Genomic DNA, 15008 nt, shown 5'->3' with positions numbered 1-15008 from the left:
CACGCCGTCGCAAACAACGAGCCTCGCCGAGCGTGCCTGCCGTAAAGCGAGACGGGGAAGATGGCTGCGCGCTGGGCGCTCGGTGTGGGTGAGTGTGGGGGCACAGCGGAGCGCTGGTTTCGGGGGGCGGCTCTCGTCTGCTTACTCTTGCTGGTTATGTCTTTTCTTTCCAGGTAGTGCCTGGGCGCGCGGCCTCCTCAGCAGGACGCAGCCGGAGAGGTGAGTTTGGCTCTGCCGTCAACCTGGAGCGGGCTCTGCCCTCCTGGGCACTGAGGCACGGCCCGACGCGCCTCGCTCAGGGGCTCCCTGAGGCTGGTGGCACGGGTCTCCTGGCTCAGCCTGCTTACTGGGTTCTCACACTACCTTGGAGCTGCGGGGAATGCTCTGTGCCCCTGTAGTGTCTCTCCATGTATTCGAAGATTGTGGCCTGCTGGCATTTCTCCCCTGACCTCATTCCATCGGATATTCGTGTTCCTCTGGCTGACCTGTTGCTCCCCTCTACCCTTTCCCCAGTCATTGTTTTTCTGCGGTTGCTGGTCTTTCCTCTTAGTCTGGCGGAATATCAGAGCTCTGCTGGGGGAGTATTGATCAGTGCTGACTGTATCCTTGACTTCAGAAAGGTTGCAACGTGCAGAGCTTAGGTCTGTGCTAGAGCAAAGTAAATTCCAGAGACCTGTCTCACTGAGAAGAAACAGACTTACATTGATCTGTACTTTGCTTTACTGCCTTGTAGCTAAACAGGGTGATGCATTGTTTCTTTTACTTAATTCTTCTGGTTTATATATTATTGACTATGCATGATTCTAGAAAGCTTTAGTTTCATGTTCCCCTTACTGACCCATGCAGAATGTACTTGTGTTTGTCGATGGTCGCTAATTTCTTCTGCTTACAATGCGTTTGTGCCCTTTTTGCCTCCTAAAGAGAAATAGCAGTTGCTCTTCACATGAGGGTCGAGTTACCTTACAGTAGGAGTGTAAGACTGATTGTTTGTCAAATATGCTAATGTGCTCGGCTAATACCAGGAAGACTTTATCACTACTTGTGTTGTTAACTTACAAAGTTATATTAATGTATGTGTTAAGTGCCTTCCTGTGTTAACTGATGAAACTGCAGCTAGTGATGATGAATTGTTTGTTTCAGTGGATGAGATTTCGAAGTGTTAAACTGAGTTTGGTAAAGATCTGAAAAAAATATTCCCTATTGTTTGACCTCATGTACAATATACAAACCTCGTTTGCTAGTCATTTTAAAAATGCTTTGCACAGCTTGGCTACCCTCAGGAAGCTTTTCCAGCCTTAGTAAAACTCGTAGTATCTAGTCTTGAATTCCCTTGTTCTTTGTAGTTAGGAGTGGGCACCCAGTTCTTCCTCATCTAGTCAGCAGGGGGCAAAAGGTAGCTTGTTCTTTCTTCTGCATCTGAGCTGTTTGCTATCGAGTTTGGCTTATGTGGATTTGATTGCCTTTTGGAAGTATCTTTCCTTTCAAATTTCAGAATGTTGACTGTGACTGTGTCTTTGTGTGACAATTGAGGGACACTGGATGTGGAATCTCATGCTATGCCAGTGTCACTTGTAGTTTATGGTTTGCTTTAGAAAGCCTGAGGCTTCTTGTAGAATTCTAGTCCAGATAAACGGAGCAGGGACAAAGAACTCTTGTGCTCAGCAGCAAAGACTGTGGTCATGTCTTGCAGGTGGCTGGCATCCAGTAGCCTTCTTCCTTTGTCATGCATCCACACAAGTACATATCTGCAGAAATCTGCAAAATGGGAGAAAAAGAACAGGATTGTTTACCCTCCCCAGCTTCCTGGAGAGCCTCGCAGACCAGCTGTAAGGATTACACCTGTGCATTTCTTTGCCTGCTTGTGTTAGGCCATTTCTGAACAGTTTTGTAATTGTTCTTCATTAGGAATTAATGTGTTGTGGCATCTGTTGGCACACTCCTCAGCAAAAGTATTTGCATTTCAAAAGAGCAGGCATTTTTTTTTCAGACCATGACCTAAGGACATGGGACTGCATGCAGTGCACTGTGCTGACTAACACAGTGGATGTGAAAATGCAGTTATCGACCAACTCGCTTATTGAATCAGTTTCTTACCTGTTCATAAAGAATGCCATCTCTTTCAAATTTGTATTGATGTTCAAGTTTACTGGCTAATTTTGGTCCCTGGTGGTACAGTTACAGTGTTAAATGAGTCTGTGGAGACAGCTCTTCGTGCCAGTCAAACTGGAAACCGCCTTCATTTCTGCAAAGTTAATTAAGTTCATTCTGGTAATATTTAGTTGCTGTCTCAGCAAGCTGACTTGGCAACAGAGTAGTATTTTGGAGGCTGAATGGATCTGTCAGTGTTAGACTGCTTGTAAAGCTGAAGAGGAGGAAAGGAAAAGATGATAAAAAAAAAAAATATCTCATCCTTCTCAGAAACTTCTATTTATAAACTAAATCCCTTAAGATGGTTTTCAAATTTTCTGTGTGCTAGCTGCATTTTTTTTTTAATGTGTTCACTTCCACATGTCAGAAGTATGGCTGATTTGTTATGTTCATGGTGTAGTAGAGGGAGTCACACCTACTTTATTCCTAGTAAGAAAGCAGATTGTGGAGCAGATGTGTGTGCTCCTTTCTTGCTTTCACAGCATTACTAACGCCTTGTTTCTGCACCTAGGAAGTGTATCACTGTCGGAGGGATATAAAATACAGCCATGAAAAGATGTGGTATCTGGCAACACTGGTAAGCAAAAAGTACTTTGTACTCTAGCTGCACTAGATTAGCTATATAGACCTGCACTAGATTATATGGTTATGTGGCCCTGCTCTGGCAGGTGGGTTGGACTTAATGATATCATAGTATCAGTCAGGGTTGGAAGGGACCACAAGGATCATCTAGTTCCAACCCCCCTGCCATGGGCAGGGACACCCCACACTAGATCAGGCTGACCAGAGCCTTGTCCAGCCTGGGCTTAAACACTTCCAGAGACGGGGCCCCAACCACCTTCCTGGACAACTCATTCCAGGGCTTCACCACTCTCATGGTGAAGAACTTCCTCCTCACGTCCAGCCTGAATCTCCCCACCTCCAGCTTCATTCCATTCCCCCTAGTCCTATCGCTACCTGACATCCTGAGAAGTCCCTCCCCAGCCTCCATATCTGGAGGTCCCTTCCAACCCCTAACATCCTGTGATGCTGTGGTCCTGTATCTGTTAGAATGCAAAATGTAATGTCTGTATTTGCCCTACCAGCCTAGTGCAGGTACAATCCAATGAGCATCTTCATTGTGGCACCCTGGGGAAGGGCATGCCTCTGTGTAGGCCAACAGTTCTTTGTGGTTTGGTTTAGCTGTTTTATCCAAGTATGCCCTCAGATGGGTACCCAGGATCACAGGCAGATTATGCACTGTGGAAGAATTTCCATGTGCTGTAGCAGCTGGCAGAGGGAACTTTGAAGGGTAATGTTTTTAACAAGATTCATTCAGGACTTAGCTCAGGAGTTTGTATGTAAGATACTACATTGAAGAAATGCTAATTAAGGAAACTGCACTCTTTTGATTTTCTCTTTATCATGGCAAAATGACTTAAATAGTGTGTTGTGAATAAGAGAAGGGAAATATTTGTAATTACAGGAGTTAACCTTAACACTTTGATTGCAGATAAAAGGAATGTCCATTGATCAGGCTCTTGCTCAGCTGGAATTCAGTGATAAAAAGGGAGCAAAAGTGATCAAAGAGGTATGTAGTGCTCTTCTTTAACACTGCTGCCTTCATGAAAACTTAATATCTTCCACCAGAAGTTTGGAGATGTTTCTATACTTGTCCATCTTCCTATTTAGCCCATTTGGAACACATTCACACAGCACAGTTTGGTAGCAGTCATGTAGTATTGTGACTTAAGAATACGCAGGGGTCACTTGTGCTGGCTGTTTGAACTTGTAGTGATAATAAATCACATGTGGGCACTCTCTCCAACAGTACTTGGTATTAAATGGTAAGTAATGCAGAGTCCTTGTCAGTGATGGCTGCTACATCTATGTACTTTGGGTCTTAAAATTGTAAGAGACAAAGGATCATCAGGGAATGGACTCAGTCCTGTAGAGGCCTGAAAGCTTTTCACACACTGTAGTTGTTAGGTGTATCATATTAGTCATTTTCTTGGTCAAAGCATTGTTTTCTGGCAATACAATGACAAAGCAATGTCCAGGGTTAGCTGAAAATATTGAATGGCTTAAGTTCCTTTTGTGCACCTTTTGGATTTTTTGATAGTTTATCTAATTAAACAAAGGTCTATGGATGGAAGGTGGACAGAAGCTGATGAGAACCATCTTTTCCACTCCCTTTCTTCCCCAAAGTGTAAAACAAGTTGTATTGTAGCTTTTTTTCCAGTCCATATGCAAAGAATGTTGTCTGAAAGGTATTTGTCTGTTTGAAATGTGGGTTTCTATAAAACACTTTTTCTGTACCTGTTTCTTCCATGTAATCTAGAGATCAGCAATAACATTGCTTAAATTCCTGCTCAGTGTTTCTTCTCCTTTTGTTGCAGGTTCTGTTGGAAGCACAGGAAATGGCAGTAAGGAATCACAATGTTGAGTTCAAATCAAATTTGCATATAGGTACATTTGATTTCTTATTTCACTGCAGAAAAATGTCACCCTACCCTATGAAAAATTTTTTACACTTAATAACATTTTATTGCTTCTAATCAGCAGAAATGACCAGAGGATAGTTTCTAGTAAATGGGCTGCCCAGGGAGGTGTTTTGGAAGAGACTGAATGGGGTGCTTGGTGCCATGGTTTAGTTGATTAGATAGTGTTGGGTGATAGGTTGGACTTGATGATCTCAAAGGTCTCTTCCAACTTGGTCTACCCCTATCCCATCCCTATCCCATCCTATCCTATTCTATTCTCACCTTTACCAAAACAGGAAAGGCATCTGCAGCAGCACCACTGAAGTTAGTGTGGCTCCTGAGCCTTTGGCCATGAGTTTGTTGTAGTTGGCGTCTCACTATTGTTCTTCTGGCATCTGCAAGATGCATTGGGTTTAAGGTTTATTCATCTGAGAGTGGACTTTCTGCTGCCTCTGTGAACAGAGAGCCCTGATTCTTGACATGATTCTGAAAGACTAGACAAGAAGCTGGAAATTTTAATGACTTTTTGATGTTGCCAACAAACATAGATGCTGGAGGCCTCATCTGTGGCTAGTACTACTAGATTTGCAGGATAGCAATCTACACTTCTGCAAGAAACAGTATGAAAGTAAAGTTCTTGACAATAGATTTCTTAATAAAAAGACTTTTTATTCAGATGATTACAGGGTAACTGTAGCACTTCCTTGCCTAGAAATATAGTTGAGAGAAACTTACTTGTAGGGTTTGTTTATTTTAGGCCCAAAGTAAAAAACTTCCAAATAAGATATAGATGTTAAGCTGACCTCATAAGCTTAAAGTAACCTGGACTGTAGAGCAGATTTGATTAGAATTCTTTGGAGTCCTCCAGGCTTTTACCATAAGAAGGTTTATCTGCTAGAGCAGCACTGGATGTGTAGATAATGAAAATACCTCTGATGAATGCAATAAAGGGAGAAGGGCCGGGGCAAGGGGAAATGAAGTCTGTAGTACTGCAACAGAAATTCATGACACAAACTACTGAAAAGCAGTGGAATTAATACCACCTTCAGAAGAGCTATTTTATCTAGTAAGTGTTCAGTGTAGCTTCTTTTGGGTTTGTCCTTTACCACATATTTATCTTTGCACACATGCTATCTAGGTTCATCTCTTTGGTGCTCTTGAATAGTGCGAATTCGACTCACGGTTTCCTCTGTAGCAGTATCTGCTAAATGCAGTGGAGGAAAGGTGGTGGAGAGAATCTGAAGTAGAATTAACTTTTCATAAGCAGTCATGAAAGATCCCCTGGCAAGGCAGTGTTTCAGCTGCAGATGTGTGACAGTATTCTTGACTGAGTTGTCTCCTCTCCCTCCTGCCTTTTTCCTTCAGCTGTGTCAGCCACGGGCAGAGGCCACTATGTGAAGCGGATCCGTTACCATGGCAAGGGCATGTTTGGCATCATGAAGATCTCCAGGTGCCATTACTTTGTGAAGCTGGTGGAAGGTCCTCCTCCTCCTCCAGAGCCACCAAAGACTGGTTTTGACCAAGCAAAAGAATATTTGCAGCAGCTGCGAAGCAGAACCCTCGTTCATACTCTGTGACAAACTCTTGTGGCTATATAGGTATCTCTTGTTTGACAATGTAAATGTATAACAGAAAAATTCAAATCATGGTTTTAGTTATGTTTTTGATTATACAAGAATCATCATAGACTTTTTGCTTGGGTGTCAAGCCATGGGTTTGGAAGAATCTTGGAAAGGCAGCATCAGATGTTACTTTTGCTGAGATATTTGGACCACAGCATTCCAGCTCTACCCTGGACTATCAAATCTAGAACACATGGTGCCATTGTAAAGCTTGTAAGCAACTGCAGTTGTCCTCAGATTCACACAGCTGTCTCTTACCTATGGTTGGGTCCTCTGTTGTAAAAATGTGCTTGACAGTCGTGCTGCAAAGTCAAGACCTGGACTAGAACTTGATACCTCAAAGTAGCTACAACGGTGTAACAAAACAAGTAACAATAAGAGCTGAGATTTTCAGGCACCAGTTTATGCTTTCTTTTTCTGTCGTGCTCTTTCCTTACAGCCTTCTGTTGTGCGTCTTGGGCATCGTGTCTGGGAGTGGGGAACAGAAACTGCATTTGAAGTTCATGTTTTGGCAGTCGGTAGGTGGCGATGTTTAGTTTGCCAGAGGGAAGCAGCAGTGAAAACTCCCAGCCTGTAGAAACTCTTCTTGATTCTGACCATGGCATTAATAGTCATAAATGTGTGCAAGGAGTCCAGGCTCCTCTCTGGAAGCTCAGTATGGGCAACAGGCACAACATGGACAAAAGCTTCTCTTGGTGAAGAGTGAACCAGCTAATCTCCACTGTCTGGAAACAGACTGCTTTTATAATGTGGAAGGAAGTAAAATGCTGTGTGGTTTTAATATGGAATGGCTTGTTGCATACACAAATCAGACTTTCAGTTCTCTGAAAACAATCCCATTTTGAAGACAAAAAGACTGAGGTTAGTAAGGGGAATCTCATTTCACTCAGGCAGATTTTCAACTCGGCCAGAGATCATGAACATCAACATAAAAAGAGAATCAGCAGTTGCTTGTTTATGCAAATGACTGATACTTAGACCTTTCTTTTCTATTCTGGGAATGTTAGAATGGATTCTAGAGACAGATTGCTTACTTCATTTGGGTCTTCTTACTACACCAGCTAGCAGAAGCTTTTCTTACATGTCTTTGCTTTGATCAGTACTTGAGTGATGGTGAAGGGACAGTTTCTATAAAGAAACAAATTGCTTTGTTGACTGAATGAAGGTGATCCAGCTGTTTCCTTTGGCTGCCAAATAAAGGGTCTGCTAATGTTCCAAGAGTGTTAAGAGACTGAAGTTACAGAAGGTACACACCTAGCTCAGTACCATGAGTGGGTGGTCATTTGCTGTCTGTGTTCTGCAGCACAGTTACAGATCTGAATCCATGATTTATAACTTGTGTCTGAAAGGTATGCATCCTGGTAAAACCCTCTATGTAATGTTTGAAGAGCTGTTGCTGGTGTGCTGTGATAAACAGCTGTGCTTTGCTTGCCAGTTGCTGTTAAAGTCTTTTCTCATACTGCATCTCTTGCAAGTTGTAGCAAACTTGAATGCCTTAATCTTTCAGGGGGTCACTGATCTTGGAGAAGACTAGAGAATTGCAAAATAATCCAAGTACTTGTCATGTAAGCATGTGAAACCTGGCTTCTAGATATGTTACTCCAGTAGCAGTTTCTCCTACATGCTATAGATTTTGCTTCAGATAGATCCCTTCTGGATCTGCAGACAAGGTTTTGTCCTCACAGATACCATTGCTCTAGCTATGAATCTTCAGGCAGTGAGAGAAGTGAGGATGTGACTGATGTCTCTTCCAGCTGCTTTATGGTGCAGCAGGTGGCTCTGACACTCCTTTAAACAAACAGACCTGGGCTTCCAAAAAAAATTTCAGTCAAAAAGTATGCTTGTTGCTTGCCATTATTGCCTGAACCTCTGAAAAATGCAGTAAGATCTAGTGATGGAAGTTTTTACTGTCAGATTCTGTAGGTAAATAAAACCTGGGAGCTTTCATTCTGCTGTGCTTTCTTAGTAATTAGCACATCTGCACTTCAGTTAGATATTTGATACCTATTCCAACAGCAAATTCCATGCTAACTGCAGCAAGTCTTTAGCAGAAGAAGATAATTTATTACTGTGACCACCCCCCCAGTAAAAGAACACTCTTGAACAAGCCACCACCAGAGGGGAGGGAGCTGGGCACCTGGGCCTCTACTTGTTGCTGATTTTATTCGTAACGTCTGGGGGCACTGTAAATTCACCACTGGTGTGTGTATGTGCTGATGTTACAGAAACTAGAGAGGCAGCAAGTATGCCTGAAGGTGTTGTAAGACTTCAGGGAAATCTGAAGAGAGGAGAACTGTGAGCTGTGCTCAGCAATGTGAGATTTAATTGAGGAAAACTTAAAAATGAGCAGCTGGGCTTGTGGATAAACATTTTAAAGCACCCAGTGAGAAAGTGGAAGCACTTTTGGCAGCCAGCCCTGATGTCTTTTGGGATGTGGGCTATTTTTATTATTTTTCTTTTTGACTTTTCAAAAGTCCTGTGAAGCTATTGAGGTAGTTCATCAAAGGTGGAGTAAAGAAAGACTGATGAATGTAGTTATAAAATGATCATCAGCCTCTTTAAAAATGTGGAATGCAAGTGTGATAGACAGCAACTGGACAGTTAGGGACTTCTGATGCTGGTCAGGTCTGTGCTGTTGTGAGGTGGACAGTGTTAGGGCTCAGGTCATCCCTGGGCACAGATAGGCATTAGGGCCACGAGGATGAGCAGAGGGCTGGAGCACCTCTCCTATGAGGACAGACTGAAGGAGTTGGGGCTGTTCAGTCTGGAGAAGAGAAGGCTCCGAGGTGATCTAATTGTGGCCTTCCAGTATCTGAAGAGGGCCTACAAGAAGGCTGGGGAGGGACTTCTCAGGATGTCAGGTAGTGATAGGACTAGGGGGAATGGAATGAAGCTGGAGGTGGGGAGATTCAGGCTGGAGGTGAGGAGGAAGTTTTTCACCATGAGAGCGGTGAAGCCCTGGAATGGGTTGTCCAGGGAGGTGGTTGGGGCCCCATCCCTGGAGGTGTTTAAGCCCAGGCTGGACAGGACTCTGGCCAGCCTGATCTAGTGTGGGGTTTCCCTGCCCATGGCAGGGGAGTTGGAACTAGATGATCCTTGTGGTCCCTTCCAACCCTGACTGACACTATGATAGGCATGTTCTGCCCTGTGATTCAGCTGTGTTACTTTACCTGGCGTGAACTTGATGAAGGTCACGCAGCACAGTTCTTCTGACAACCCATTTGCACAAAGGGGAGTGTCTAACAGTCCTGCCATTGGAGTGAAGGAACAGCAGGAATCACTGTTTGCTTTGTGCCAGTCCCTGGGAAAACCCATTGCTGAGATGCTGTAAGGTCACTTGCAAACTGAAGCCTCCTTTAAATAGGAATAAGGTTACTCCTAACGACCTTAATGAACCATAGAAATAGTGTGGCATTCTTCATCATGAGCTGTGGTCTAGCTGAAAATGCTCCTGAGTCAGGATTTGCAGAGGACAAGTCTATTGCTGAATGGCATCTACCCAGCCATACTTCAGAATTAAAATTTGAAAGAATTACTAATTAAACAAAATGAGACACTGCAGTAGCAGTAATGATGATGATGACATAAGCTCCTGATTGCTGGAGCCTTACCTAGGGAAAATAACTTGAGGGGAAGATTTCAGGAACTGACTTTTGAGACTGAAGTAAGGAGCAAGATCTCTCTTGAGAGAAGTTAGCAAAGGCAGAGCTCATTTTGTATTTGCTCTGTAACATCAGCACTCCCTTCTTGTTTCAGGGAAGTTAGACACTAACACAGAGGGCAGGCTGCCATTGAAGAGAACAAACCAAGGAGAGTGCAACTTTACACCAGGCACATTAGGCACCCACCTCAGAGTATTAGCTGAGGAAATTAATCTGAAAGTCCATGTAATGCACTTGAACAGAGTGTTCTTGAAACTAAAGACAAAATGTGGGGCAGAGCATCTAACTCCTGCATCTGAGTGCTAATTTGTGTTTGTTGCACAGTAGTACAGTCATTGGGCTGTGAGGTAAAATGAATGTGCCATGCTTGAGCCTGGATTCACTCCCTTTTTCATCCTTTCAAGAAGAATGGAGGTTTAAACCATACTTGTGGTCATGTGATGCCTTTATTTTAATGTAGCATGAAGTTGGGACCATTGTCAGCACTGCATCAAGTCACCCACAAAGCTGGAAATCCAGCCACCTCTCTGGTAGCCTCTACTTAGTGCTATGCTGCTCTTCCTCTGAAAACTTCTTGCAAAGCCCAGCCTGAGCCTGCCCAGGCTGTCCCCTCTTGTACTTTGTTCCCTGGTGCAGCTGAGAAGTGGTTGACTCTGTCACTCTGTAACTCCTTTTGCTACCTGATCACCCTGAAATGCATTTTCTTGGCTGGATGAGCAAGCCTGGCTTCAACCTCTGCTGGTTAATCTAGTCCTCTACCTCTTGTGTTGTACCCTTTCCAGTTTCCCCATCTCTGTTGCAATGTGTGACTTAAACCCAGACTTGATGTTCCAGGTACAGCTTCACCAGCACTAATGAGAGGGAGATAACTTCCCTTGGCTGTCTGGCCACGCTTTTAATGGAGCCAAGAGTGCAGTTTGCTGTATCTGATGGCAGCAGGTTGTTGGCTCCCATTCAGCTTGGTGTTCATGCAAGTCCCAGGCCCTTTTTATGTGGATCTTCAGAACTGCAGTAAGTACCTGTGGCACCTGTGTTCCAGCTCTTGTTGCCTTTCTGTGGGGACTCCTTTACCATTTAGAGAATTCTGTTGAGGATGATAATTTTATTTCATAGTAGAAAAGCTGCAAAACAGTTTTCTGGCTTGTGTTATTAATCAAACTCCTAAGCTAGCTAAGAGTGGAGTAAAGGCATTTGTACATGCTGTTGTGGTAAACTCCATCAATGTGTGCTGCTAATAAGCAGTGAAATGTGTCTACATCTCTCCTATTGATTATCTCCTTCAGAGCAAGACAAACATAGGTCCTTACTGTATCCTGGCCATATAAATTAAAACCCCAATTAAATTAGAGTGGGTTGTGAGGTGCACTGCACTGGGCCATTAAAGGATTGCTATTCACAACCAGCTCTTCTAGATGCCACCTGATTCCTTACCTTCTTTTTTCCTCACTTAAAATTCCCCATAGTGCATTAAGGTGAACTCAGTAGTTAGTAAATTTTCCCCTGTGTAGTTTACAAGCTCAAGGTTATGGGCTAGAACAAGCAGTGTCATGCTATAAATCAGGTGTAATGGAACAGCTTGAGAGAATGCACAGAACTCCTACTTCCTCTCACACAGTGTGTCCTAAAACTCTGAAGGCAGAGTTGGCACAAACCCAGAAACCCCCACAAATGGCTGATTAAATTGTTAGTAATGAGCTTTGTCCTGTTACCCTCTCTCTCCTGGAGTTTGAGTTCCCTGCATTACTCCAGTAGAGCAAGGTGTGCTAAAAGGGCTGCAAATGAGAGGAGACACAAGTTTTCACCAGAAGGGTGTGTAGCTGGACCCCACTGTGGTGCAGTATGGAGGTGGAACATCTGCCTTGTGGTAGTTCCCCTTCCAGTATTCTGCCTCTGTGCTATATCGCAGCTTTAGCTTTCAGCCATTCCTTATGGTTTTTATCCTCTCCTTGTGGTTCTTATCCTCTCCACTGGCTTGGAAAGTCCTTTTCTGGTTTTTTTCTTTCAGGCCTGCAGCGTGTCACTAGCTCAGGGGTCTGAGCATTGGGCTGCCTGAAGAAGAGACCCTGCCTGCACAGAGGAAGGCAGTCCTGAGTTAGCCAGGGTCCCCCTGGCAGGGCTAGGCTCAGGGGTTTACTGGGATTAGTGTTGTGCTGGAAGATTGTCTGGATGGGTTGTCAGCTTGGAGCACAGGCTGAAGTAGTGGTCTGTGACTGAGGTGCCCTGAGTTGGAGCTTGTAGCATGGTTCCTGTGAGAGGGCAAGCTGGAGATCCTGAACCAGAAAGGTTCAGTCACCAGGGGTGACTTCTATACAGGGCTGATATTGTAGAAGTGGAAGAATCATGGAATCAATAAGGTTGGAAAAGGCCTTAAAGAAGTGTGATATAATAATAAATCCATGCACATGCTTCAGCTGTGGTTTGTCTGCCTGGTCTATGTGAATTGGGGAGGCCTCCCCCCCTTCCCCCCCAAAGACCCCTGTTGATAGCAACCTCTTAAATTAACACTGTTGGTAAGTTTCATCCTGAGTGTGCTCAGGGCCTTAGGTAAACATAGAAATGTGGCTGCAGACAGGTGAATGAGGGAAGACAAATGGCACCCTCTTGACAGAGGCATAGCTGGAGAAACTGGAGTGTGAAACAAACAGAGCTGTGTTGCCCTTAAAAGAGGAAAGTGAGTCCACAGTCAGTGAAGGGAAGGGACAAAGTAATGTGGAACTTGGGCTGACAGGAATCAAGAATAAGGGTCAGAAGTTTGGTGCAGTTGCAACTCTCTTACTTAGGAAAGTCAGTACAAATTTGTGTCCAAGATGAAAGGCAGCACCATCTGAACTGTTGGCTGAGTAGCTGGAAATGTCTGGGTTTGTCTCTAGCATGTCACATTTCAAAGCAGAGATTCCCACCTGTTCTCACCAAGTCCTAGATATTTCAGAGATACTCTTCCTTTTGCTCTTATTATCTTTTTAGGGTGCTGTGCAGATGGATGCTTGGAAAGCAATTATTTTTCCTCTTCTCCATCTGTTTTGATGCTGGTCCTGCCTGTGGTTTTGAAGGCTTTCAGAGTCTGTGCAGGGAATGCATTTGTCTTCCTAGTGTTGAGAGATTTATGTTTTTAATGGCTATTTGTTTTATCTCTCACATGCTAGATTTATTCACTTGATAATCTCAATCTCTCAGCAGCACAGGCAATCTTCTCCTGTCCTGCTTCAGCATGCAGGGATTTTATTCATTTAACAGTTTGGGGTTTGGATCAGATAGCCATTAGAGGCAAATCCTGCAGGGTGCTGAGTGTGCTCAACACCAGTGAAACCCAGAGCAGCAGTAACTTGCAGGGAGCCTGCAGCTCCTTTTAGGACTGTGCTCTTAGAAGCTTTCTTTACACAGAAAATATGTGAATATGCTCCTGTGTGGTGCATGTCTTTCCTTCCCAGACCATGCCCTTCTTCAATATGATTTCTTACTGGTAACTGAGACTTCTTGATTAAATGTTTGCAATGGCTGCCTGTGCTCAGTGAATCACTTCTGGATCTTTTAGGAATAGTTATGATTTGGGGTGTCTCTGCTTTGATACAAAACAAAGGCAACCTCCCTTCTTCAAGATGTGCTTTGTTAAAGTCAGTTGGAAGTTAGAGGGGAGAAAAAGCAAACAAAAACCACTTCCATGAAGTGACACGTCTGTCCCACTCCAGCACAGTACAATAACCTCAGTATCATTGTCCCTGAACATAAGGCAGTAACATTTTTCTGTCTACAGCAAGAAAAAAACCCCAAACCCGGGGCTTTTTTCTATTGTTTTTGTTCTCTAACACACAAGCTTCCAAATTATGACTGCTTTTAAAATAATGCCTCATTTAGATCCTTTATCAGACAACATTGTGCCTGCTTGCTCTGAAGTAAGTGTCAGATGACACTTTTGCTCCTGATGGCAACCATGGAGGCCAAAACTCTAGATATCAGAAGCAGGCTAATAATAAATCTTTCCAATATGGAAAAATAGCAGGGGGCTAGAGGTGATGACCCAGGGGGGCAGCATAAACCTACAAGGTGAAATGCACCAGCAGCCCCCCACAGCAGACAGTTCCTTGGCACAGCTGTGACTTTGGCAAGCCAAAGCACTGACAGAGTAAACATTTTGTGGCAACTGTGCAAAGCAGGCAGCCAATTATTTTGCTAATGATTGCTTCGCGGTGCTCTCCTCCTCCTTCATCTGCCCTACAGAGGAAAACTTTCTCCCCTGCACTCTGTCCTCTCAGACAGTGGCATAAATGGTAAAAACTGTGGTTTGGACACTGCAGCAGCCTGTGCTGTGTGAAACTCAGCTCTGTAATTGTGGCCATCCTCTAGGTTGCCTCCTTCTCCAGGTTTTATTTGTAGATCCTGTCTGTGATTGTGATAGCTGTAGCAGGGATAATCTAGAACTTCCATCTCCACTGACTCCTCCTTGAGCTGTGAAAGTGATAGAAGAGTTAAAGCTTTCAGAGCATTTCTAACTGCTCAGCAAGGACTTTGCATAAGGAGGTAGTGAGCTTCTGCTGACTCCTTTGCACAGCTGGTCCAGGTTGACTCCAGTGGTTTCAGCTAGGGAAAATAAAACCAGTTTGTGTGACCATTAAATTCTGTCAGGCCCATGGGGAAGTTTAGGGCTATAACAATGTATATAGGCAAACCCAAAGAAAGAAAATGTGTTGTCACATGTGAGTGTGTCAGGAACAGTGGTGGTTTTTCCTGCTTGAAGGTATGCTCTTGATTCAGTGAGCTGAAGGTTAGTTGTTGTGCTCCCAACAGGAGTAGCATGGCAGGAATCCTGACTTAAAGCAGGTGTGGAAGCTCAGGGTTCACCTCCAGTTTTAGTGAATCCTGTAGGTTGAATCTGGGTGTTCAAGTTGTGCTACTGACACTGTGGATAGCAGATCAAATTATTCTGGAAACAATTCTCAGCCTCCTTAGCAGTCATCTAGTACTGTTGTCTGAAGAGTGTATTGGAAGACTTCTGGTCAATATGACCATGGCATCATTCTGACCTTAATCCTGATAGATACAATGATAAATACAAACTGAGCTCCATTCTGCTGGTAGTAGATTGCTACCAGCTTCTGAGCCACCTAAAGTAAAGTTAG

The 15008-nt window shown here is 43.9% G+C and overlaps 1 protein-coding gene across 1 annotated transcript; it reads left to right on the top strand.

Annotated features, from left to right (window-relative positions):
• Nucleotides 1-35: 35 nt before the first annotated feature.
• Nucleotides 36-7445, top strand: MRPL22 (mitochondrial ribosomal protein L22). Its single transcript, XM_009904596.2, has 7 exons — nucleotides 36-88; nucleotides 174-219; nucleotides 1691-1826; nucleotides 2660-2725; nucleotides 3641-3718; nucleotides 4527-4596; nucleotides 5976-7445. The coding sequence occupies exons 1-7, from the start codon at nucleotides 61-63 to the stop codon at nucleotides 6185-6187; spliced, it is 636 nt and encodes a 211-aa protein (XP_009902898.1). The 5' UTR covers nucleotides 36-60; the 3' UTR covers nucleotides 6188-7445.
• Nucleotides 7446-15008: the final 7563 nt, after the last annotated feature.

This window comes from Dryobates pubescens, chromosome 16, assembly GCF_014839835.1.
Source record: "Dryobates pubescens isolate bDryPub1 chromosome 16, bDryPub1.pri, whole genome shotgun sequence".
NCBI classification, from domain to species: Eukaryota; Metazoa; Chordata; class Aves; order Piciformes; family Picidae; genus Dryobates; species Dryobates pubescens.
This window is presented reverse-complemented; position numbering and strand designations above follow the sequence as displayed.

Coding starts and splice junctions, on each gene's coding strand:
- MRPL22 (XM_009904596.2), top strand. CDS start 61: ATGGCTGCGCGCTGGGCGCTCGGTGTGG. Junction 1,827..2,659: donor GAGAGCCTCGCAGACCAGCT/GTAAGGATTACA, acceptor TTCTGCACCTAG/GAAGTGTATCACTGTCGGAG. Junction 3,719..4,526: donor GAGCAAAAGTGATCAAAGAG/GTATGTAGTGCT, acceptor CTTTTGTTGCAG/GTTCTGTTGGAAGCACAGGA.